The following is a 26,744-nucleotide window of genomic DNA, read 5'->3' on the forward strand; positions in this document are numbered from 1 at the left end:
ATTTGCGGTCTCAGAGGCTGATTGGGACAGGCCGTAGATATGGGGGACTTTATGTTTTGGAAGAGCTACGAAGTCCAGATGTTGCAGCTACTAGTGCAGACTTGTCGTCCTTTCGTTTGACTCCGTCCTCTTCTAAGTTTTATTTATGGCATTCTCGTCTTGGTCATGTTTCTTTCTCCCGTTTGAAATACTTAGTTTCTACAGGAGCTTTAGGAAAGTTGCAAGCTAACGATATTTCTGATTGTTGTGGTTGCAAACTTGCTAAGTTTTCTGCTTTGCCCTTTAGTAAAAGTGTCTCAATTTCTGTTGCACCTTTTGACTTAATTCATTCTGATGTATGGGGTCCATCCCCAATTGCTACTAAAGGTGGTTCTAGATATTATGTATCTTTCATTGATGATTGCACTCGTTACTGTTGGGTTTATCTTATGAAACATCGTTCTGATTTTATAACTGTCTATCATATGTTTCGTGCTATGGTTAAAACTCAACATAATGCTATTATTAAGTGCTTTCGATGCGATTTAGGTGGTGAGTATACTTCTAACAAGTTTACTGAACTCCTTGCATCTGATGGTACTTCTCATCAAACGTCTTGTACCGATACTCCTGAACAGAATGGAGTTGCTGAAAGAAAACATCGTCATATTGTTGAAACAGCTCGTTCTCTTCTCTTGTCTGCTTCTGTTCCTAGTGAGTTTTGGGGGGAAGCTGTCCTCACTTCTGTTCATGTCATTAACAGAATCCCTACCTCTCTCACTTCAGGTTTGTCCCCTTTTGAAAAATTATATGGTTATGCTCCTGATTATTCTACATTGCGCGTCTTTGGTTCTACTTGCTTTGTTCTTCGTCCGCATGTAGAACGCAATAAGTTGTCATCTCGTTCATCAATATGTGTCTTTCTTGGGTATGGTGATGGTCAAAAGGGTTATCGTTGTTATGACCCTACAAGTAAAAAATTGTATGTCTCTCGCCATGTTGTGTTTCTTGAACATATTCCTTTTTACACTGTTCCTTCTAGTACCCATGATCTTACCAAATCTGATCTCATTCGCATTGATCCCTTTTCTATAGATTCGGTCATCACAGATGCTCCCCTTGTTCCCCATAGTCAAACTAATTCTCATGTTGAGCTTTGCAGGGTCGACACTAGTAGTTCTGCTACTTCTGAAGCTTCATCTGCACCCATGCCTCCCCAAGAAGCTTCTGAGATTGTAGATCCTCAACCTCATCGTCCTCAACGTGATCGTAAGTCCACTCAAAAGCCTGATTTTGTTTATTCTCTCTATTCCACTTCATTTGCTTCATTTTTAACCTCCATTCATAGCTTGTCTGAGCCCTCCTCCTATAAAGAGGCAATTATTGATCCTTGTTGGCAGCAGGCTATGGAAGAACTTTTTGCTCTACGTAAGACAAATACTTGGGAACTTGTCTCTCTTCCACCAGGAAAAACTGCAATTGGTTCTCGTTGGGTTTATAAGATCAAAACCAAGTCTGATGGGTCAATTGAGAGATACTAAGCTCGTTTAGTTGCTAAGGGGTTTTCTCAGCAGTATGGTATGGATTATGAAGAAACCTTTGCTCCTGTTGCTAAAATGACCACTATTCGGACCCTTATTGCAGTTGCGTCTGTTCGTCAGTGGCATATTTCCCAACTAGATGTTAAAAATGCCTTCTTGAATGGTGATCTACAGGAAGAGGTTTATATGGTTCCTCCACCAGGTGTTTCTCATAATCCAGGTGAAGTTTGCAAATTGAAGAAGGCTCTCTACGGGCTTAAACAAGCCCCTCGTGCTTGGTTTGAGAAGTTTTCCATTGTGATTGAATCACTTGGTTTCACCTCCAGCCCACATGACTCTGCATTGTTTGTCAAATGCTCTCCTCATAGTCGTATTTTGCTATCTCTTTATGTTGATGATATGATTATTACTGGGGATGATGTTGTTGGGATTACGAATTTGAAACTTCAATTGGCTAAACAATTTGAGATGAAAGATTTGGGGACTCTTCGTTACTTTCTGGGAATTGAGGTTTACTATTCCCCTCGAGGCTATCTCCTCTCTCAATCTAAGTATATTGCCACCATTCTTGCACAAGCTCGTCTCTCTGATACTCGAACAGTTGACACTCCTCTTGAAATGAATACTCGATATAACTCATCTGATGGTGTCCCTTTGGAAGATCCTACTTTGTATCGCACTCTTGTTGGCAGCTTGGTGTATCTTACCATTACTAGACCCGACATTGCCTATGCAGTGCATGTTGTTAGTCAGTTTGTTTCCTCCCCTACTACAGTTCATTGGGCAGCTATTCTTCGCATTCTTCGTTATCTTCGGGGCACTCAGTTTCAAAGCCTCTTATTCCCCTCTTCTTCCTCATTGGAGCTACGTGTTTACTCTGATGCTGATTGGGCTGGTTCTCCCTCTGATCGAAAATCTACAACTGGTTTTTGCATTTTCCTTGGAGATTCTCTTATTTCTTGGAAAAGTAAGAAGCAAGTTGTTGTCTCTCGATCTTCTACTGAAGCTAAATATCGTGCCATGGCATCCACTACTGCAGAAATTGTTTGGTTGCGTTGGCTCCTTGCATCCATGGGTGTCTCCCTCTCTGCACCTACTCCTATGTATTGTGATAATATGAGTGCCATCCAGATTACTCGCAACTCAGTCTTTCATGAACGCACCAAACACATTGAGATTGATTGTCATTTCACTAGACATCATTTTCAGCAGGGGACTATCACCTTGCCCTTTGTGTCCTCCTCCATGCAGCTTGCTGACCTATTTACTAAGTCTCATTCTGCTAGGCGTTTTCGTTTCTTGATTGGCAAACTCTCGATGCTTCCTGTTCCTGTTGATGCATCGTGAGTTTGAGGGGGATGTTAGATAATATTACATTATTTTATTATTTAGGTTCTATGGGTAATATAGTCTTTTACTCTTGACCTATTTATAGTTTGTTTTGTCTCTTATTGTAATACTCTTAGATTATTGTTTGCCTCCAATGAAACCCTAGCACATCTTTCTCTTATGCTCTCTCTTCATCTTTTCTATTTCTCCTTTCTATTTCTCCTAACAATTTTCACCGGCGGAGAGCCCTTGTTTTTCTTCAACTGAAACCCCTCTTCTTCCCCTACCCATTATCAAAATCTCAGAACTTGTTCTCAACCACTTGTGATAAACAATCTTTCACCCTTTCCTATCTCACAAACACTTGTGGCTTTTCTCCCCAAGCTGCTCTCAAAGCATCCAACCGGGTTCGTTTCAGCACCACAGAGAAGCCCGATTCGGTTATCGCCTTCTTCACAAACCATGGTTTCTCCATCTCTCAGATACACAACATCATTCGCAAGGAACCGGATCTCATTGTATGCAACCCAACCATAAGGGTTTTGCCCAAGTTTCAATTCATAGCCTCCAAAGGTTCTGACATAGTGTCCACTGTGACTAGGACCCCATATTTCCTTATGGTAAGCCTCCAGAATCAGATAATACCTACATTTGAATTTGTAAGGAGATTTTGTCCATCTCATGAAAAAGCAATGGCTTGTGTAGTTACTGGTTCCAGTTGCATTAATATTGCTCTTATGAAATCAAAAGTTAAATTGTTGCTTGATATGGGAGTGCCTCCCTCAAACATATACCTTTTGCTTATTACTAGGCCCTCTATGCTCAAATGTGCTCACTTGAAGGAGGCTGTGGAGGAAGTCAAGGGATTGGGATTCAATCCCTCGAAAACGCTTTTTGTTGCAGCATTACAGGCCAAATGTTCTATATCCAAATCACTTTGGGATGCCAAAGTCGATGCCTTCAAGACATGGGGCTGGTCTGAAGATACTATTCTGGATGCATTTAGGAGGGATCCCCACATTATGCTAAACTCCATCGGAAAAGTAAATGCAGTGATGAGTTTTTGGGTCGGCCATCTTGGTTGGGACCCTTCAGTGCTTCAAGCTGTGCCAACACTTTTTGGATATAGTTTGGAGAAAAGGCTTATGCCAAGGGCTTCAGTTGTCCAGTATCTTCTCTCCAGAGGTTTGATGAAGAAGGATGCTAGCTTAAGTAGACCTTTTTTTTATAGTGATAAGTTGTTCCTGCAAAAATATGTGAATTGTTTTGAGGAGGAGGAAACATCTAAGCTACTAAGTCTATATCATGGAGGATGCTAGCATCTGGTACTTTGTTAACTTAGAGCCTTCTGTTTAAGTCACAATACTGATCTATATTACTAATTTGATATTTTGCATGTAAGTGGTCCAAGAAAATTAATTGTTTCATTGTTGGAGAATTTGTTTGTTTCATTGCACATATGTTCTTTTTTTAAAGAGGTGAATGGATTCATGTCTTATCCTCAGGAATCACGAGATTAGAACGGTGCTTGATTCAAATATCTTTTTCCTTGAGTTGGCAATTCAATTAAGCCAAAGCAGAATTAATAAAATATAAAAAATGCTAGTCTGGCCTAGGGAAACCTGAGTGATTGAATAGTTATTCTGACTATGTGGTAAGCAAATTTTGGTGTGAAAAGCTTTTCTATGCACTATAGTATCCCTTCTCTCATCTTTTTCTCACGAAAGGAACTTTTGTTTTGAGTTTGAAGAAACTTAATTCTTATATGGTACTAGTTGTTTGGTTGTTTTGTATGCAATAATGGGATAATACACATTTTGTTTCTCTGAAAAACTTTATGTTACTATGGTTATGTTTAGTTTTAGCCACGGATGGGTAGGTAGGTACGTGTTAGTTACAGACAGCTTTAGTATTATATTTGAAGAGGGCTAGAAACACACTTTTTGATCATTTATATAATTGACTAATCTCTGAAGAGTGTATTAATCATAGAAAGTTTGGTAAAAATAGGTGTTGCTTGTATTGTAATGTTTTACTGTACTAAAATGAGCAGGTATGTCAAAAGACCTTCAGGCCTCAGATAAAACACAAATTGAATGGAGTTGTGGATACTATTCATAAAGAAGTTAAAATTATAGATTGTTGCTTGGAATTTGGGATTAGTTGAGAGTTGTGACCTGGTCCCTGATGTCATAAATTTTTTGTTTATCAATGCATGTTTTTCTTTTTCGCCTTTGAATCAAGAATTTGTTTCCTGTCCGAAAAGAAAAACATATCTGTGATCTGCACATATTCTCCGTTAAGTGCTTCTATTATTTGAAGTGGTGTTTGCATAAACTTCTTTTATCAACTTTTATAGCGCTTAAAAGATCTAAAGCAATTTCCCTAAGCTTCTTCAATTTCAGCTTTTGAGGAACCTGATTATCTGCACAAAAGTAGCCCTGTCAAAATTTTAAAACTATCATTCATGTCCTGTTTCAATGCCATACCAATCTGAAAACCCTAGTACACAATGATAACTATCAGTGTACTGTGATACTAATGCTGCAATTCGCGTTGATGCTGTAGGTTGCATCTGCACTGTAATTTATTGACCAGGTTTGTGAAGTATGTTCTTCTTCCGTTTTCGTTCTTCGCTGCATCATTCATGACTGATTTATTGATTACTGATTTTACTTGGATTTGGCTTCAATTGATTTATTGATGTTCTTCTTCCATTTTCGTTCTTCGCTGCATCATTCATGGCTGATTTATTGATTTCTGATTTTACTTGGATTTGGCTTCAATTATTTATTGATGTTCTTCTTCCATTTTCATTCTTCATCTTAGGCATTTTTGCCTACCTTTGCTTATGTTGTTGCTGATTCCATTTTCAAACACAAAAACTGAGTGTGAATCCAATGATTGTGCAGGTAAAAAATTGTCTTGAGCTGCTAACTCTCCCTTCTTCAAACTTCCTTCAACTCTGTTGTGATGTCACCATCCGTTTACCCTGATAAACAAAATCATTTAATTTAGACCATAGCCAATAGGTAATAATATTTTCTCTTTCCCTATTATTTATTGTTTTTGATGTATTGATTTGATCAACCTTGAGTGATATGTAAATTGTGAATGAATGCTTCAATATGTATAGCAAGGCCAGATAATGAATTTTGAAATTAAGTGATTTTTTTGCAATATTATGAGAGAAAATTTGCTTCTTACTTGGTTGAAGGAAGGCATCAAAATGTGTTGGTGCCTCTTACTGGTTAAGGCACACACCACTGGTACCATAAGCGATCCTTTCTTGATTAGGTATCCCACTATAGATGTTTGGGAATCTGACATATGGAATTGATTTTAGTTTCAAAATCTATTTTATGAGCAGTTAGATATAGTAGCTTCTTTGGTGGACAATACATAATCCATTGTGGGATTTCATAACTGAATTTTACAATATTATCCTATAGAAATTACTTTTGTCATAAACATATCCAAATACAATCTTTCAAGTTTCAACTCACTTTTACCACAAACGGTTTTGCCACAATCAATTTATTCAAAATCAATTCTCACAAAGTTGATCTAAACATGCACTTAATCTCATTGAAAGTCTTACTATCACGCTGCAGGTTCTTAACTTCTTATTATGTTGCCTAGCCTTTTTGCACATCACTTTTGTGCTATTTACACACCCTAACTTTACTTTTCTATTTTGTTAAATTCAGAGAAATTTGTGTATAAGTGAGTGTATAATGTATATAGTAAATAGGGATGTGGAAAAAGTAACTTGTGATGGATTTTTTTGAGTAATTGATAGTAACAATGGTTCCCAATAACTAAAGGCTAGGCAACAGTTCTTCAGAGTGTCCAAAACTAATTGATGCAAGGTCAGTAATGTCTAATATGACAAGTGACTCATGGTATATTAGTGAATAATTGATGATCGATTTGAGATTTCACCAACATTTAAAGGTAAATAATTTGCAAACAGGATCACCTTGGCATAAGGCAATAGATGCCCTCAAATTCCTGCGTTTTATTAAACCTCAAAGTGTCCTCTATCCTCATTCCTCATCAACAATTCTTCCAATACAGGATCATAATATTCTTCCTCCTCTTTTCTCCCCATGGACAGAGGTTGAGGCTTCCTCTGTTGGGCTTTCCAATAGAACAACGATGTTCATGCTCTCTATTAATGGTCCCTCATGCATTGCATCTTCCAAAATCTCCACGCTAGTTGGCTTGTATTTTTCATCACTGCTTTGAATGTTGGTTCTCTGTGGTGTATCTTCAATTTTCCCTAGTACCAAGGTTTTGGGTGGATGGCTGGAGGTCGAGAATGAGTGGTCGGAGTTGATGGTTATGGTGGCTCAGATCGTAGGAGCTGGTGGAGGAGTAGCTGGACCTAAGGACTTGTTTGGTATTCACAAAACTTCTAAATGTAGGTGAAATTCCAATTGTAACATCACTGGATAGTGAATAGCAAACACTTGTAAACATATTTATCTAAATTGTAGCATCACAAAAAATTATGTAAACATATTTTACAATACAATTGTAGTCTATTTCACACTTGAACCGATCCACTGCAAACTCGTTTGATAAAGAGTGGGCTTGGTTTAATTAAAGTTGTAAACAGACCACCAAAAACGAGCACATCCTTTGGCACCATTGTTTTTTCATGGATTCCTTTAAAACCTTTTTTGAATTATTAATTTCAAGGTAAATGATAAGAGTCATACTTGATTAAATACTACTCCATGCACGAATTCATAAGGATAAAAGCATAAAATAAACATATGACTAGAGGAAAATGTACCAATTGAAAGTTGTCAAAGCTGCCAACAGCCAAGTATTGAAGTATGGTACGTCCTACGTCGAGGAAAACAATGAAAGTGAAGTGTCGCATCGTAAGTCATAACTAATCAGTGCGTATCTAAAACGTTATTTGACCATCTTATTGTTTGTACTTCGTACCATGTTTTAAATATTTATGAAATTTCTATTACTAGTGACATGCATGCCAGATAAGAGACATCACAAATCACAGGGATACAATAGAGATCTGGAAATTCGTATTTGACCGCATAGAGATGGAAAGTGAAACAGACAAATGAGGATTGAGGAGTACTACTACGAGTGACTTGAGGTGAAGAGAAAAATAAAACACTTACACTTGTATTGATCACATAGACGTTCATTCATAAGCTTATTTGAAAAAAAATTCATTTCTGAGAGAACTGTATGATTTTCTTGTGTATTGAGATGTGATTTGGGAGTGAAGTGAGGAGCTCCTTTTATTGAGAATAGCACATTAACATCTAGGCTGGAAGGTTGGACGTTTAATGTGGACGGTGCACATGTAAAATGCTGGACGGTGAGAGATACTATTACCGAAGTTCGGACGGCGGAGTTATTGGACAGTGTAGTGTAACTGTGGACATTTGAACATCCGAAATATCACAAAAATACAACAATAAGCACTTATACTATAAGATGATTTCAAAGATGCTCTTTTAAACGCAGCCTATGTATACTTTCATATTTAATGGCTTCAATGGTTCAGCCAACATGTATTGAAAAAACCTCCAAATGGCAAACATTAACATACACAGCTCAAAATAGTTCCTCTCTAATTACTTGTCACTCAGATTATATTCCTAAAGCAGTAACTAGTAATACTACAATGCTACAAAGATGAATTATAGGGCTAGTTATTAGGGTGATGCTGGGATGGGTTCAGTACCAGAAACTTGGGAAGCAGCATCGTTTGATATGGCCACATAATTCACGGGAGCAACTGGTCTAGTATTATCCCTTTTACCGTCTTTCGATATGGACCTGCTTCCATTTTGATGAGCATTAAGCGATAGCCGCCGGTTAGGAGTACCATTGGCTCCTCCATTGACACGAGGACCAGCTCCCTTCTTGGCACTGACTGGCCTAGCAGGGCTGGGTCTTGAACCAAAGATGGTTTCCTGTTCTGTGTTTTGCAGCTCATGATACTTCTTCTGGTCCTACAGAGTGCAGAGTCCACCGGTTAAGATTTTTCAATAGAATTCTATGTTACAAATAAAATAGTGAGCAGAAAGGCCAAGGTGGGCAGTTTTATTATTGCTCGTGGTTTATTATTCGCAAATGCTAAAATTAATCTGAAAATTCATGTCTTAATCATATCATCAAAGAAACTTACTCTCATCCTTCGTTTTTCCTCTTCCCGTTCATGCCTGAGCATGGCATATTCATCCAGCATGGCGAGAAGAGGAACACCATCATATGAGAATGACATGTCATGTTCTTCTTCCCATGCACGGGTTTTAGCAACCAATGTATCAACCAAAGCTGCATTTCACCAGATGAAACAAAGTTAACCATCCCAATAATGTGGCATCATTTTGTTACACTGACAGCATATTGAATTAATATTGATAGTATTATGTGGTGGTTGTATTCTCATTCTATAGATACCTGGGATTTTGTTGACCAGTATCCGAGCTTTCTCTGCACGTTTGAGGTTTAAATGTGCGCCTCTACTCGCATTATACCTGTTTTCATCCTGTTTCACAGAGGTTGTCAGGGTAAAATTATAATCCAAACAACAAGGATTATGTAACAGTTTTATGGGATGATCATAACTTGCGTCAAAGCCAAAGCTAACTTATAAACTTTAGGAAAAAGGGCAAGCCACTTTCAATTTTCTTATCAAGTGGCAAATCTAAATTTTATTTTAAACTTAAAACTTGTAGGCTATAGAATAAAGCCAAATGCCAATTGCATCAGGTTAAAGGATTTTAAATTTTATTAACAAGATAGCAAGTGCCCGGATCAGAATATTACTACTTCACCTCTATCACCAAAGCTTTCTATCCCCATTCCCCAACCACATGGCACACAGACACATAGACAGAGAAAAAATATGTAGAAGGGAGGCTATAAGTACCCGATTATAGTCTTCAAGCCAACTCTCTTCTTCACATGCTGACATCCATTTCTCAACCTTGTCCAATATATCTTTTCGGCTTAAAGCTTCTTCTTTCGCTTTCGCTATCTGACTGTCCATGTCAGCCAGTAACTCAGTTGGTTCAATGTCTCCTGAATCAATCAATGCCATAATCCTCTCTCGGGCAGCTTCTGGATCTATTTCTACATGAGCACGGGCAAATATCTCTTCGAGTTCTCCTTGCTTCTTCAAAGCAATTTCCTTCATCCTGCTAGCTTTCAGCTGATCAAGTCTCTCAACTTCCACTTCAGCCTTTACAAAAAGAACAAAATCATTAGTTAGCATCATTTAAGGAGCTCAAAACTATAAACTTCAGAAGATAGTAAGTACCTGCTCGACCAGATCCAGAGCAAGGGCACCAGGAACAGTGACTTCATCAACTGAAGCTGAGATATTACAGGTAACATGGTCAAATAGACTCCTTTCCTCTGGAGGGGTATCCATTAGATTCCACAGGTCAATTAATTGAGAAGCTAATTCTTGTAGCTGCAAGGGTTATACAGGTCAAATTAAACCATAGATTAAAGGTCAAGCAAAAATGAATATCCCCATGCCACAGTCATAATTCATAGGGATTTCTTAAAAAGATACATGGAATATTTTGCAAGAGAAAAATCATAGGATGCAAAAGATACTAACAGTAGAAAGCATATACAGCTAAACAGTCATTCCATATTTTATGATATAAAACAGAGTTCTAAATGCATTACCTTGTGGAGCCTCTGCTTTTTATCTTCTTTCAGCGTTAAGACAGTCTTAGCAAGCCTAGCTAGAGTGTCGTTGCTTATGCTTTTGGATTGAACAACATTCGTATCATTAAGGCTTGGATGAACCTCTGTTACAGTACTGAAGAAGTCCATACCAAGGACAGCACATAAATCATGTACAGTACTCACAAATTCAAGAACCTTGTGCAACCTCTCAGTCTGCCACACAAAGCAATGCAATAAAACCCTCAATGTGCTGTTTAGCGAATGAAATCAAATGAACATTTCAAATTTGGGACCAACTGATACATTATTGGAGAGTATAATATAACAGAATTTACTTTTTCTTTTTGAAGATCTTGGAGCTCAGATTGATACTCATTGAACTTCTTCAGCGACAGGTCGGACTCGTCAACCGCGGGTGAAACATCATTAAGGTTCAAGCTCCCAGCTATCTCTCCACATATTTTTTCAATCTGTGACTGCACATCAGAAAACTCTTTGATTCTTTCTTCCTTTTGTTGCCATAACTGTTCAAGTACTGGTGCTATAGCTGCAAGCTGCTCCTTGATAGTTCCAGAAGTGTCCTCAGGCTGTGAAAGAAAGGGGTTAAAATGCATAGCAAAACAGTTTAAATACACCACAAAGCTACTATGATTGGCAATACAAAGTTACTAACAATTCCGGCGAAGCTCTTTTCTCCAAGAGCTGATAGAAGTGTCGAAAGCTCAAGCTTAGCATCAGATAAAGCTTGAAGCAGCTGTGCCCTAGATTTTACAGCCTGCTCAACCTTTCTCTTGTACACATCCAAGCACTCCTGCTCTAACTGAAGAAGCATCTTGTCCCGTTCCTCGTCGCTCTCGCCTACCTCATCCCATATTTGCTACAACGAATAAAACGAAATCAACTAATCTCACTATCCTGCAGACAATGTACATAACCAGTAACGTTGGATCAACAGGTGAATGAAGTTAAGTTAGTTACCTGCAGCTTCTTCAACAATGAACCGCAAGTGTTTTCCACAATAAGAGGGTTTTGAGCTTCAGTGAGTGCCATTGAACTTCCACAGCAACCAAGCCTGCAATCCACCAAAAAGAAATTGAAATTTGTTTCTGTTTCCAGAGAAGTTGATATGAACACAGTACGATCTGAGAGGAAGAGAAGAAATGGATGCTATCGAGCTACAGAGAAGTTCAGAGGGGGGAAAATGGAAGCAGCAAGTAGAGAGTTGAGCAGAGGTGGAGAGAAGAAGAAGAATGCATGGTTACCGTAGCGTGTGAATGAGGGAGGATTAGGGTTTCAGATCTGAAACGAAACTGTGAAGAGTGAGAGTGTTTCTGAGAGAGAGTGAGAGATGATGATATTATATGATGGAGAGAAGAGAATAGATTATTAGAAGGAAGGTACAGAAGAGGAACAGAGAGAGTACAGTACAGTGCGGGAAATGAAACATGGACCCGCCACCAAACAACAACACCTTTCTCTCTCTTCCTCTCTCTCTCTCTCTCTCCAACTCTACTCTGCTTGTTTGTTTCTCTGCAAAATGGAATTTCAAATTCACTCACATCTTTCCCACTATTTACACATATGACACTATTAAAAGACAGAAAACAATTAACTCAACAATTAGGGTTAATTAATTATCTTCTTTTTCTCAAATACTAGTAGCCAAGTTTGATTTTAGTTCTTCCCAGAATAAAATTATAAAAACTCTCCTAAGTTTATAGAGAAATATATGTATCACATTTAGTGACGTGGCACAATCGAGTTTTCATTTTTTTTATAGTCAAATGTTAGTTGTTAGTTAGTAACATTAGTTATCCTCAGGATTTAAACATTTCACCATTCATCCCACTCAACCCTGACTCATTTGGTACATATTAGACATGATAGTATAAGCTTATACAATACATTATGAAATTATCCATTGTTTGGTGCTTACATTGCATTGTATAAGGTTATACATCAATCTTCTATTGTACATTAAAATGATGGATTATTTAATCCACCCTATAGAATATAGAGATAGATAAGACATGATAAAAGTGTGATGTATAAACTACATGAATATATTTATTTGGGTAAGCACCCCTTGTGCTTTATTTGAATACAATTGGCTTATCAAAAAAAAAAAAAAGATAAGGCATGGTAAGAGTGTGATGTATAAACTACATGAATATATTTAATCAGCTGCAACAACCACCACTTCCGCCACCACTGCCGCCACCATCGTCGTTGCCACAACCCTCCACCGCCACCACCACCACCCTCCACCATTGACATCATTGTCGCTACTGTCACTACTTCCACCACCATTGCCACAATCATTACCTTTCAAATACCACAATTACCACCACCACCACTAGATTATACAGTGTGGTGACCAAACGTTGTATAGTATTACCACCACCACCATTGACGCCACTAAATTATGCAGTGTGGTAACCAAACACTGTATAATATTAAACTTTTATCAGGTCTTATCTTATCAGACCTAATACAATCAAGTCTTATACTATACAACATATCAAACGAGCTCTTATGTCCCTAACTCTTACCACTTAAGTTATCATTCGGGAACGCAACCGAATTTTCATGCATTGTTTGTTTGAAGAAAGAGAGTTTGGGAGAGATAGAGAGAGTTAGAAGGGAGGTGAGATTGATAACTTTGTTTGGTGGAAGAGGTGAGCAACATCAGAGAGAGAGACAACACTCATTTTTACACTTTTATTAAAATTTAAAAAGTTATATGTGAAAGTCGTGTGGCTTTTACTTTCACTTAACCTATCAAGCACGAACTCTGACACATACACCAAATACGACATGACACTAGTATTGCGACACGGCTAAAATCCAAAACAAAAGACTAAAGGAAGTCTAATTCTGTGATCAAACTAAATGACAGGGGCATTTGCTGGTAAGTGGTATCTTCTCCCTTTTTAAAACTGGTTAAGAATAATTATTTAAGGGAGACAACAATTTAAAAAAATAAAAGAGGAAAAAGGGGAAGAAAGGAAAGGAAAACCAGATATGGGGCAAAGGCAAAGGTCATGGTCAGAGGTTGGGGGTGTCATCACGAATCAGACACGTCTCTGTCCAAATGAGTAATGACACCATCCTGTGAAGCCACCTATATTTCTGTTTACCGCATAATAAGCTTTTGCAACGTGACGACATTCATTCATCTTTTTTACATTTTAATTTTGAAAAATCATCTGCCTAAACATCGCACAATGTAGACATACAACCGACATCTAGAATGAGAAATGATGATAAATAACTAATATGTGTGATATATATGGTAGAGAAGAGAGATCGAAAACAAAAATAAAAGTGTCTATTGAATGTCTGTACAATTTTGTGTTTCTGAGTATCGATCATTATTGATTAAATTTTCATGGTCATGATTTGGCCTATGATTTTACGTAGCATCATCCATTATTAAAATAATGGGTATGGTCCATCCCATATTATTGTCTCTGTTGGGATGGCCTACATTTCAGTGTTCTTATTGAGAAATATATGTATTTAGCAACACAGCTTCAGAACAACGTGGTGCTGTGCAGTGTTTATATATGGCACACAAAAATTGGTTCATGAGTAGAAAATTTAGAAAAATCACATGCATGGGTCCATGGACCAATGCATTCAATTATTATTTCAATTGTGAATTGCTATATATATTTAGCCAGTTTAAGATTTGTTTTGGATGATTCATATTGAAGTTAAATTTATACAGAAGTGCATTGAATCATCGTGTATTTAGTTGTTCTGTTTGCATTAATGATCATTTCAACTAAACATTCAGCTGATAATGAACGCAATTTTTCTCTTTTGGACAGTACAATCCGGATCGGTGTCTTACAATACATATCCAAGTTTAGATACAAGAGGAAGGTTTTTTTTTTTTTTGAAACTAAGAGGAAGGTTATATATTAATGCATTTTTGTAAGGTCCTTTTCAACATCTTTTATTATTAATTTATTCTTAAACAAGTCAATACTTTTGTAAGAAGTGATTATACTTAACATTTAAAAATGGATTTTTTCAGTGTTAATGAGATATTTCCACAGTTTATAATCGTGAAACTATTTCACCGTCTCACTATCAACGCATTAATAGAGCGGATAAAAAGTGGCTTCAAGTTCCGTGTTGGAGATGGCATGACCTCTATTTGGTACAATTAATATTGGAGCTGATTCGGGCCCCTTGCACTACAATTCCCGTTTATTAACATTTTAGATGCTTATTTAAAGTTGAGTAACATTTTTGAGAATGGTCGCCGGAACCTAGATCTTCTTAGTCCTTGGTTGCTAGGGAGATGAAGACGTTCTCCAATAGCATCGCCCCTTCCATGTCCAGTATGGGTGATGATGGTTGAGCTTGGAACAATAGTAGTACTAGTGTTTATAGAGTGAGAGATTGTATCTCTAAATTGTGAATCAGAATCAGACATTAGTGTAATCTAGAAATTGGGGCTGGGTATGGAAGCTCAAAATTCTATAGAAGGTTAAGTTTTTCCTATAGCTTTGTCTCCATGATGTACTTCCAGCACCACTAGATTCAAGTGCTAGTTAGCGGCTTCTCCTGCATGTTCGCGGTGTTCGTCCCCCATGGAAGACGCTCTCCGCTGCTTGCATAATTGCTCTCATGCATTGCCAATGCATTAAGTCTGGCCCAATTTTATGAACCATAACTTTATGCACTGGATTAGGGAGCATACCAGTTATTCGAATAGTAGTAAATTAGTGGTTGGTTTATGGGGTGTTTGAAAATGGCGGAACAATGTTTTATTAGATGATAATCTTTACACCGTGAGCGAGGTGTGGAGGAGAACATGTCATTACCATGACAATTTCATCGGGTACCTGGATCCTGATCTGGTTGATGTTGGCGGGAACAAATTGAGTTTGACTTGGACTCTTCCCGCGCAAGGTTTTATAAAACTTAACGCTGATGGAAGCTATATATAACAAGGAGAGGTGCACATGACGAGCATAGTTGTTGGACTTTTGGCATGGCGGGTCATGCCATATGAGGAAACCTTCATCACTGAGGCCCTAACGCTTAATCACGGGCTCTCCTAGGTCTGAAACTGTGGGCATAGACATGTGGTTTGTGAGACAAATTGCGTAGAATTAGTTGCTACAATGGAAGAAATAAACTCTATCAGATCTTAGAGATATTAAGAACATATATTGAGGTGTGTTATTTGGTTGGTTTCAATTCTTTGGATCCTTATAGCGTGCAATGCAACCACTAATTGGCTATTGGCTTCCTAGACCAGGTGTCGGATATAAGACTACAGACACGTTTGGTGGTCAGGATATGATAAGAGCAAGATATGATAGAGAGATGGATACAAGTAGGAAAGGATAAGAGCAGAATAAGCTCTTATCCTATCCTGTGTTTGGGGTGGACAAAATAATAATAGGATATGATATAAATAATAGAAATCCATGATTTTTTTATAATTTAAATTTTCTAAATTAAAAATTTGAAAAAGTAATTAGTATATTAATTTCTTTATTTTATAAATAAGAACATATATTTAAAATTTATAAAATTAATATTTTTTTAATTAGTCTATTAAAATTATAAATATATAAGTAACTAATTTATTTTTATCTAATAGTAGCAAGTGATAAATAATAAAATTAATTAAATGTACAAATATTATTTATATTTTTTAAAAATAGTCTAAGTAGTTTATGCATTTTCTAAATTATTATTTTTATAAAGTGATTATTCTATTTTTTTTACATTTTCATGAATGAATCTACATTTTAAAATAACTAAAATTAAATTAATTTTCATTAATTAGCCTTTTTTAAGGGATCCTATATTTTAATTAAAATTATGTATTTAATAAACTGTTTTTCACTTAGTCGTGACACATGATAAACAATAAAAACTAACTAAATTAAAAAAAATTATTTTCAAATTATTTTATATTTAAATTATAAATTATTATATAATTAGAGAAACAATTTTAAATAATATGAGATTAAAATATAAAATTAGTCTATTAATATTAATAAATAAATATTTGTAAGTCATTAATCTATTTTACTATTAATTTTTTTTATTTTAATTAAATTAATATTTTATATTTATTAATTAATATTATTATAAACTATATAATATATAAATATTGAAATTAATTAATTTTGGGTTAGGATACTGAAAAAAAGATATAACTGATATCTTATCCTGACGTTATCCTAACTTTCTCCTCAGGATAACTTTTACCAATGATGGACATGATAAGATATAGGACATGATAGTGTTATTCTATCCAGCGGGCGCACCAAACAACAGATAACAACATGATATGATTACTATCCTCTAATATCCTATCCTAACCACCAAACGGGCTCGTACATGTGTTAAGGATATAGAGGTTCGTGTTTTGAGCGTTAAAACTCTCTTGTGAGAGATTTTATTTGTATTGTTTTTCTATGAATAAAACAAAAACTTACCTTTTAAAGTGTTTTTAGTTAAAATAGCTAGATTTTAAGCTACTTATTTTTTTGCCCTACGTGTTTAAATAAATATAGGCAATTCATAAAATATGGTTATTATTCTTTAAAAAAATAAAATATGGTTATTATATCATATTTCATTCAAATTTATGAAAAAGCTCTCCTCTCCTTATAAAAAAAATGAAAAATCATTTTTTCTATATCATGGATTCATTTTTTTTTTATAAAAATTTAGTTATAATAAATAGGTAAAGGACTGAAAAATTGTATATTTGAAATTTCAAAATTTTAATTTCAAAAATTTATTTTTTCGACAACTGATATTGAATATTGATAAAAAAATCCATATACATATGCTAGTGACTGAAATAAAAAATTACTAAAACAAATCATTTCATATACACAATTGGATGGTAAAATCTTTTTTTAAATGATGAATGTTAGTGTATATTCAAGAAACGATTGCATGTCTCTTCTAACAAATATTTTTGCAAAAATTTGAATTTGTGGTCTAGTATGCCTTTTTTTTTTGATAATCAAATGAATTGTATTTAAATATAGCACAAGGGGTGCTAAACCCAAATACAAGAAAAGGAAAAAGACTTAAAAAGAATAGAAACAGAAAACCCAACAGCTAAACTAGAAATACCCCAAGCTGCCCAACAAACAAACAACCTTGCTTATAAAAGCACCAGACCACAAGAACCAGCAACAAACAAGCGAGCGAAAATCACAAAGAATCCAAACAAGCCATCGGGCACATCTTCCATTCATATAACGAACTAGTGCTATAACCCGTGCGTTGCACGAAATTTTATGTTATATTTTTTAATAAATAAATTAATTTTATGTTATATTTTTTTAATAAATAAATTAGTTTTCGTATATATAATTTAAATAATAGGCTTAATTGCAGTTTTACTCCCTCATTTTTCACCTATGTGTGATTTAGCTCCCTTATGTTTAAAACGAGCGATTTTGCTCCCTTATCTTACAATTTGTGAAAATCAACTCTTTCTGTTAGTTAGCCGTTTAAAGTTTGACGGAGTTGGTTGACGTGGCGTTCATTAAATGACATGGTTCTCACATATTGAACACTTGGATGCCACTTCACTAAATAAATAAAACAAACAATTAAATAATAATAATAATTAAACCCAAATCTCCTCTCCCCTTCGTTCATCTTCAACTCTGTTTTCTCTTCCTCCTCTGTCACATTCCTCCTTTTCTTCTACTTCTTCCAACCTAGAGATTCAACCCAAATCTGAAAACCCAGATTTTTCCAAAATTGTGAAAACCTAGATCTGAAAAACCAGTAGTTGCCCTCCCGTAACTGTCACATCTGTCGTGAAACTCATTTTCATAAGCCCCAAACCCACCGTGACTCAAATCAAAGAAGAAAGATGGTGGCTTTATTGAGAAAGGTGATGGCTATGAGAAAGGTGGTGGTGTGTTGAATGGGTCTTTGAGTGTGAGGTCTTTCTCTTCATCTTTTTAATCTCCAGGTCGATTGAATTTGTGGGTGGTGGTTTTCGTTTAGGGGGTGGGGATTTCAGGTCTAGGTGTTGGATTTAATGGTGGCTGGGGTTCTGGTTTAAGGAGAGGTAAGAAGAAGGAGAAGAAAATTGGGGCTGAGAAGGGAGTGGAGGTGGTGAGAATGGAGGTGGCTGATGATGGATCTGAAGATGAGGTTGGGTGAGAAGTGAGTCAGATTAAGGTTTTGTTCTCAGGTTTTAAAACCCAAGTTTTTCCCGTATCTGAAAACCAAGCTCTTCGTCTCTTCACTTCTCTGCTTCAACTTCCCAAATTTGCTCGTGGCATAACCAAAAATTTGGTATTGTGTTTTTCGACTGGAAGTTAGTGACTAAATCACAAAGGATAATAATATAATATGGCTTGTTTAGCAAACTCAATTTGTTTCAGTTTTGTTTAAAGGATTAAACCAAGATTTTCTCGGTATTGGTTTGATTTTCTGGGTTTTGTTTAAGATGATGGAAGAAGGAGGATGCAGGTGATAGCCCGATGGGGATGAAGATGATAAAAGAATGATTAGTATTTAAAAAATATTCATTTAGGGTTAATTTTGTTTTTTTAATTTATTTGCTTTTTTTTATTTTGTTTATTTACCGATGTGTCATTTTGTGTGGTGCAATTAGCAAAGCCACGTCATCCTTGGTGGTGCAACAAGCAAATTCCGTCTGAAATTTGACGGCAAATAGACGGAGGGAGCCAATTTTCACAAACTAGAATTTGAGGGAGTAAAATCGCTCGTTTTAAACATGAGGGAGCCAAATCGCACTTAGGTGAAAGATAAGGGAGCAAAACTGCAATTAAGCCTAAATAATAAATAAGTTAATCGTGTATAAGTCAACCATATGATAATATATGAAGAGAAAAATGAAATAAATAAATGAAATTATGTTGTATATATCAAATAATTTCAAAAAAATTCTTAAACACTACATTTACAGTACTGGTCTATTGTTTGCTCGAATCATCCAGTAGTGGGGATCACCCTCCCCGCCCCGCGGGATCCCCGCTCCATGTGCATAGGTAAAAATTCAATAATACTCTTAATAATAAAGTCAAGTAGCTAATAAAAAATATAAAGGATCGTAAACGTGGCCAGTTAGGTACTTCAAAATTTCAGTTTGAACAACATATTTTTAGTGAAGATAAAGATGTTATTGAGGTAATAAAATATGTGGTTTATATATTTAAACTTTTGAGGTCCAGGTATAAATTTATGTATTTTTTTAATTTTTTTTAATGATATATTAGTGATCCCAATGGGGATCTGTGGGACCTGTGGGGAGGTGGGGATGGGGTGAAAATTCACACCGCTACGGGATAGGGAGTGGGGATGGGGACAGAGAAGGGATGCAGGGATGGGGAGTGGGGAGGCCCTCCCCGTCCCCACCCAGCGCGAGTGCCATCTCTACATCCAGTATACAAAGTTTAAGACTCTTTCTTGAACGTATTGTAGAGAGAGGTACATATAACTGACCATGAGTGGAGACAGACCTTAGAAGGAAGAGTTCAACCTGAGATAGTGTTTGTCCTTGCATTTGTTTATAGTCATCGTGAAGCATACAACAATCGGATATTGTCTTCTTCTGAATTTAATTGGAAATTTGGAATTAGAATTGACTTGGTTCCTTCTTGAAATGTGCACTTTGTCATTAGCATGTGTTCAAGTGATAACAGTAGCACCAATAGCACGTTCACCAAGTTCATCCACAATTAACCTGGTTCCATTGCGTAAACCTGCTGCTTGGTCTATATTTCTCAAAAGCATGATTGGAGGACCTACTTTCAATAATAGTTTGTGGTTAGTGATTCCTAAGCTTTTAACGTCGTTCAAAAATTCTATTGTATACCACTCACCCTCAATTTCAGAATCCTCATTAAATCGCAAGGCAGAGTCGGAGCTCAGATATTCATGTTATGGTGCAGCTACCATGCCAAGCATGTAAGTGTTTATCATTTCAACAGCCTCCAGTGTATGGGCAAAACTTACATACAGTTGCTTAGGTCCAGTTTTTATTGTTTTTCAATCAAAATTTGACATTTGGATTTCCTTTTTCCACTTTGGATTTATTTTTCCACTTCAGATTTAATAAAATCCCATCCACCTTGAACCCTAAATCTGAATAGCAACTATCGAAATGCTCCATCTTCAATTTCAACAACAGCAAAACATTTGAAATGCTCCATCTCAATCACCGATAGAATACATGAAAAGTTTAATTCCCTTTACAAATTGGGCAATGAAGATGATAAAGACAGCAAAACACTGTTGTAAAAGACAACAATCGCGACCACATGTGCACTTCCCTGGAACCACCGCGTTCGACTTCGACGGCGACGATAGGTACCGAGATCTATGGCTTTCGTTGCAATCCTTTCAGGCGCCATGATGTCCAACCACCACCAGGCTCAAGGCCACCGTATAGAGGTCCACATGGTCGGAACCACCACTTTCACCTATTCGATGGCGGCGGCAGGCAATAAGATCTGCGTCTTTTCTTTCAGTCCTTTCAGGCCCCCATGGTGTTCAACCACCACCACCCCTAGGCTCAGAGCCATCGCGAGCCATGCAATTCGCCGGAATGACCGCATTCGACTTCGAAGGCAGTTCCTCCGGTGGGTGGCCTGAGCAGCAGCATCCACATAGATTGTTGGTCACTTGGTCGGACATGGAAAACATACAGAGGTTGTTGTCAGGAGGTCATCACGTTTGCAAAGAAATGGGTGGAGTTTTGTTAAAATCTGATGTGGAAAAAGAAATCCAAAGTGGAAAAAAGAAATCCAAATGTCAAATTTTGATTGATAAACAATAAAAACTGGACCTAAGCAACTGTATGTAAGTTTTCCCCTTTTTTTTAGGATTTCTTTACTGCAAGCCACATTTCGACCTGCTCAAAAGAATTGGCCTTAACAAAGGCTTTGAAGGTAACTAAAGGACTGAAGAAATTCTATTTAATTCGAAAAGTTATATGCACTAACAGTGTAAAAAGTTTTATACAGTCATTCAATCACAACCTTTCATTTTCTAATTTACATATTATTTAATTTAAATTAAATTATGAGCTAGAAAAATGGATGAATGTGATAGCATACTTGTGTAAAACTTATTTATACTGTCGGTGTATAGAAATTAATCTCTTCTAGTTATTCAAAACCTCACTATGATTAGGGATAATTTTAAATTTTTTCAAAAGAGATAAAACTGGTTTCATATTTGAAGATGTTTTCAAAAATGAACAATTTTAAAACTTAAAATTTAATTTTTTTTGGACAAAGGCATATTCCTTTAGATGAAAATGCATCTTTTGATATTATTAAGATTGTGTACTCATTAAAATTTGCAGAAAACGTATTGACTAATTTTTAAGTGTCATTTTCATGATTTATTGTTTTAATTTCCTAATTTATTATTAAGACCACAATCCAAGAGCACTGAATTCATTCTATTTCTAATTTAATATTATATATTATAGGCCTATATTATATTATAAAATACTAAATTTTTAACTTAGAAGGAATTTGGACCGTGACAAAATTTTCATTGTTATCTAATGCAATTGCTTAGTTAAAAACGATGAAGTGATGATTCAAAAAAAAAAATCAGTATATTGCGACTGTCTAATGATATTAACTTGCAGCGGTTATATAGCAATGCGGCGGCCAATTTTTGTCTATTTCCGTGATTTATTACTGAGAAAAATACTATGCTGATTATATGGGTATCAATGTTTTCCAGAATTTTAGTTTATCATTACAGGGTTGGGGTTTATTTCATGATTTACGTTTTCAATATGCCAATTGTGTTGCAAAGAGGAAGAAGGAAGGTTTTCTTTTTAAAAAAGAAGAAGAAGGAAGAAATGGGGAGAGGATCACGTGATGTGTCAATTGTGTTGCAAAGGAGAAGAAGGAAGAAATGAGGATAACGTGTGTTCATGAATGCACTTTATGATTTCATATAATGCACATTATGATTTCATATAACGAAAATTTCTATAATGCACATTATGATTTCATATTTTTTCAACGCTAAAGTAAATTACTGCTATCTTAATTGCAGGTAGTAAATAAACCGTGTGGAAAAAATGGTTAAAACCGGGTACTAATATTGTCAAAACCGTGTACTATTAATGTTTCTATTTAATGATTCAATGATTTCGACCAATCAAAATGCAAGGATTTGGACCAATCAGGTAAGGTCATGTGGAAAATAGGTGAAACCAACCAATAGAGATGTGACATGTGGAAATTAAACAACAGTATGGCCCACTTTGGTGGATGGACTTTATATATTATTAAGATTCCGCAAATTCACCTGTTTCGCCTTTATCCAGTGCCAAGTACGAACCTGAATCAAGTCCAAAACCTGACCCGCATCCAGTGCTCCATGATCAAAGATTATGCAGTTACGGGACAACTAGAGAGACCAACAAGTTGCCATCCAAACTGTCACCAACGCAACTCTCTGGGAATTGCCCCGACCAAACACTGGGAATTGGACGAACAAGGCCTTAACCAGCGCTGGTAAAGCAGTGGACACCCCAAACCAGCGAAGCACCGCGCGCCAAATCTCCATAGAAACCGCACAAGAACAGAACAAATGGTCGCTCGTTTCATCCTGATGCTGACAGAATGCACAAGCCAAACTCTGATCATCGCGAATCGCATGTCGCCGCCGCAGATTGGTCTTTGTTTGAACACGGTTGAGCATCAGACGCCAGACAAACGCTTTCACATTAGACGGAGCTAGGCTAGCCCAAATTAACCTGAAATCAACACCAGGATCCAACTCCACCTCCTCTGCCTGCAAAAAAGAATAAGCGGATTTAACAGAGTAAACACCCTCGTCCCCTGGTTCCCACAACCACTTATCCGGCCTCCCCTCCCGCAGGTAACCAGTATTAGCTACCTGAAGCAATTCCTGCCACCACAATTCCTCCCTCCCTTTCAACTCCCGCCTCCACTTTAGCCTCCAACTCCACTCCCCACCCCGCCACTCACCAATCTCATGTATAGCAGCATACTTATTCCTGGACAAATTATACAACCTGTGAAAGCGTCCCTCAAGGCGGCCTATACCAGTCCAGTCCTCTAACCAAAAGCTAGTCTTATCTCCCATTCCAAGCGACTTCTTGAGGCCCGCATCAAACCAAAACGCAGGCTCACCACAACACAAAGTATTCACATCCTTCCACCAAGGAGATCTATCATATTGCGCTTTAATTACCTTACACCAAAAGCTGTCAGAGTCATTCAAAAATCGCCACTTCCACTTCCCCACGAGAGCTTTATTGAAGGTTGCCAAGTCTTTTAGCCCTAGACCACCAAACTCCTTTGGCCTACAGACATCAGCCCATTTGACCCAAGCAATTTTATAAACATCCTCAGATCCACCCCACAAGAAATTCCTCATTAATCTCGTACATATTCTAACCACCGCTACTGGCATTTTGAAAAAAGAGAGATAAAAAAGTGGAAGAGAAGACAGCACACTCTGAATCAAGCATATCCGCCCTGCAAATGAGACCATTGTCCGCTTCCACTTTGACAATCTGCTTCTAATTTTCTGGACCACGGGATCCCAAAATTGCACTCTACTTGGCCTGCCCCCCACTGGGATCCCTAGGTAGACAAAAGGAATCGACATCTGCTTACAATTTAAGATTGTAGCAAATACAGACAAAGTTCTCCGCTCCACAGCCACCCCAGCCAACTTGCTCTTATGAAAATTAACCTTGAGACCAGAAACCAGTTCAAAGCATCTCAACACACACTTGATAGCAGTTATATTCCTCACAGAAGCTTCCCCAATGAAAATTGTATCATCTGCAAATTGTAATATAGACGCCACCAACTCCCCCTCCCTATCAAACTTGAACCCCTTAAACAAACCACAACTAACTGCTTGCTGAAATAACTCGTGAAGGCCTTCTGCCACCACCAAAAACAAGAAAGGGGCCAACGGATCACCCTGTCTCAATCCCTTTTCCATACTGAATTCCTCACCAAGGCTCCCATTCACCAAAACAGAAACAGAAGCAGATTCCAGACAAGTTCTAATCCAATTAACCCACCTTCTGCACAGCCCCATACGGCGAAGCATATATAAAAGAAAATCCCATCGCACTGAATCATAAGCCTTCTCATAATCAACCTTGAAAACAACAGTCGGTTTCTTGTCCCTTTTAGCAATCCCCAAAGCTTCGTTCACAATCACCACACTATCAAGCATATTCCTCCCCCCCAAGAATGCAAACTGATTTGCACCAATTAACTTAGGCAACACAGCCTTGAATCTATTTGCCAGCAATTTAGAGACCACCTTATACATACAACCAATCAAAGATATGGGACGGAAGTCATTCAAACTATGCGGAGAATCTACTTTAGGAATCAAGGCAATAAAAGACGCATTGCTACCTCGTGGCCACACTCCCCTACGCCAGAAATCATCAACAACCGTCCTAAAATCAGTTTCTAGAAGCTCCCAAAAGCGTTGCACAAATCTGAAATTATACCCATCAGGACCAGGACTTTTGTCACCCCCGCACTCCCACACAGCCTCCTTAATCTCAGCTGCATCAAACGAACCAACTAAGAGAGCATTATCCTCAGCCGAAACTGAGGCAAAAGGCACACCACTCAAACACAACCCAGAAGAAGGCTCAACAGAAAACTTATTCTTGAAGAACCTAGTAACTTCCTCCTTCACCTTCAAAGGATCCTCCTCCCAAACACCATCAATCATAAGACCCAGCATAGAATTCGTCTTACGTCTCCAATTAATCAAGGAGTGAAAATACTGTGTATTTTGGTCACCTTCCTTCAACCACCTAGACCTGGCCTTCTGACATAAAAGAGACTCATGAAGCTTCAGAATTGACCAAAATTCATGCAGTTGATTTTTCCTCTCCTGCCTCTCCTCCTCAGACAACCCTGATTCCTCCTCCTTCCTATCAAGGTCATTTATACGCTGCACAGCCAAGTTCCTCTTCTCCCGGAGGTACCCAAACACCTCAAAATTCCAAGCCTTCAACTTGGATTTAAGAAGTTTAAGCTTCTCTTTGAGCACGAAAGCTCCCCATCCTTCCACACACAACGCAGCCCAAGAGCGCCTCACAAAAGGGTCAAACCGAAAATCATTCAGCCAACAATTCATAACCCTGAATGGCTTAGGTCCCCAATTCTGGACCAAGCAACGTAGCAACACAGGACAATGATCAGAGATGTCCCTATCAAGAACCAGTCTGCGACACCAGGAATCTGTCAAGCCTACTGTGTGCACTCCCATTAGGCCTATACCAAGTATACTTTCTGCCAGATAAGGGAATATCTAACAGCTCCATACCAGCTATGAAGTTATTGAAGTCTGCAATTTCCCTCCGTTGAGACGACCCACCCAAAGAAACTCCCCTCCTCTCCTCCTCACACCTCACTGCGTTAAAATCCCCTGCCACACACCAAACAGCCACTGAGCAGTTCCTCTTCCAAGACAAAAGAATTTCCCACAGCACCCTCTTCTCTTGAAGACTACATGGTGAATAAATATTAACTATTACACACTCAATCCCCTCAGCACCCCAGACACCAATCAACCCCAAATAACCAGGGCCATCCACACTGCCCTGCAATGTGAAAACACCATGCTTCCATATGCACAACAGACCACTAGCATGATTGATAGCTGGCACAAACCGCCACTCACAGTCAGTGTCACCCCACAACTGAGTACAAAGTCTTCTATCAACAGATTCCAACTTGGTCTCCTGAATACACAAGAGCTCGACATGTTCCTTACCTACCATTTCACGAATCACCCTTCTTTTTGCCAGGTTACCCAGGCCACGAACATTAAATGATAAGAGCTTCCTCTAGAATAACAACACACTAGAACTAGAAGGTCAAATATTTTAAATTTTTGTTGAATTTTTTTCTTTTGTAATTATTAATAATATCCGTTTTTTTTTTTGCTGTTATCCTTAAAAAAAAAAGTAAGTATCCGTTTTGTACTCAATTGGCAATCATGACTACAGAAATTTGTTAAATCATAATTCCATAACTGAGGTATGTGCTTGATAATTGTATCAATCAAGTAAATTAAATTAAGTAAATAAAGTGCCTACAATTTTAGTTAGAAACGTACGGATAATAAATTGCTTTTTCTTTTGTCAACCATACGCTCTATGGATGT

The 26,744-nt window shown here is 37.3% G+C and overlaps 1 protein-coding gene across 1 annotated transcript; it reads right to left on the reverse strand.

Moving 5' to 3' along the window:
* Positions 1-8,343: 8,343 nt before the first annotated feature.
* On the reverse strand, positions 8,344-12,071 carry LOC130733066 (65-kDa microtubule-associated protein 1). The gene is made up of 10 exons (XM_057585117.1): positions 11,810-12,071; positions 11,526-11,619; positions 11,221-11,424; positions 10,883-11,134; positions 10,545-10,760; positions 10,165-10,320; positions 9,775-10,086; positions 9,303-9,390; positions 9,028-9,176; positions 8,344-8,851 (listed from the first exon to the last, which is right to left on the reverse strand). The coding sequence occupies exons 2-10, from the start codon at positions 11,595-11,597 to the stop codon at positions 8,552-8,554; spliced, it is 1,749 nt and encodes a 582-aa protein (XP_057441100.1). The 5' UTR covers positions 11,598-11,619; positions 11,810-12,071; the 3' UTR covers positions 8,344-8,551.
* Between the last annotated feature and the right edge of the window lie 14,673 nt (positions 12,072-26,744).

The sequence above is a fragment of the Lotus japonicus genome, chromosome 1, assembly GCF_012489685.1.
Source record: "Lotus japonicus ecotype B-129 chromosome 1, LjGifu_v1.2".
Lineage (NCBI taxonomy): Eukaryota > Viridiplantae > Streptophyta > Magnoliopsida > Fabales > Fabaceae > Lotus > Lotus japonicus.

What these genes read in the sequence shown, in the direction of transcription:
- LOC130733066 (XM_057585117.1), bottom strand. Translation starts at nt 11,597, where the DNA reads ATGGCACTCACTGAAGCTCAAAACCCTCTTATTGTGGAAAACACTTGC. An exon ending in AAGATCTTCAAAAAGAAAAA is followed by an intron (nt 10,761 to 10,882) that starts GTAAATTCTGTT and finishes TTTGTGTGGCAG; the next exon opens with ACTGAGAGGTTGCACAAGGT. An exon ending in AGGAAAAACGAAGGATGAGA is followed by an intron (nt 8,852 to 9,027) that starts GTAAGTTTCTTT and finishes TGCACTCTGTAG; the next exon opens with GACCAGAAGAAGTATCATGA.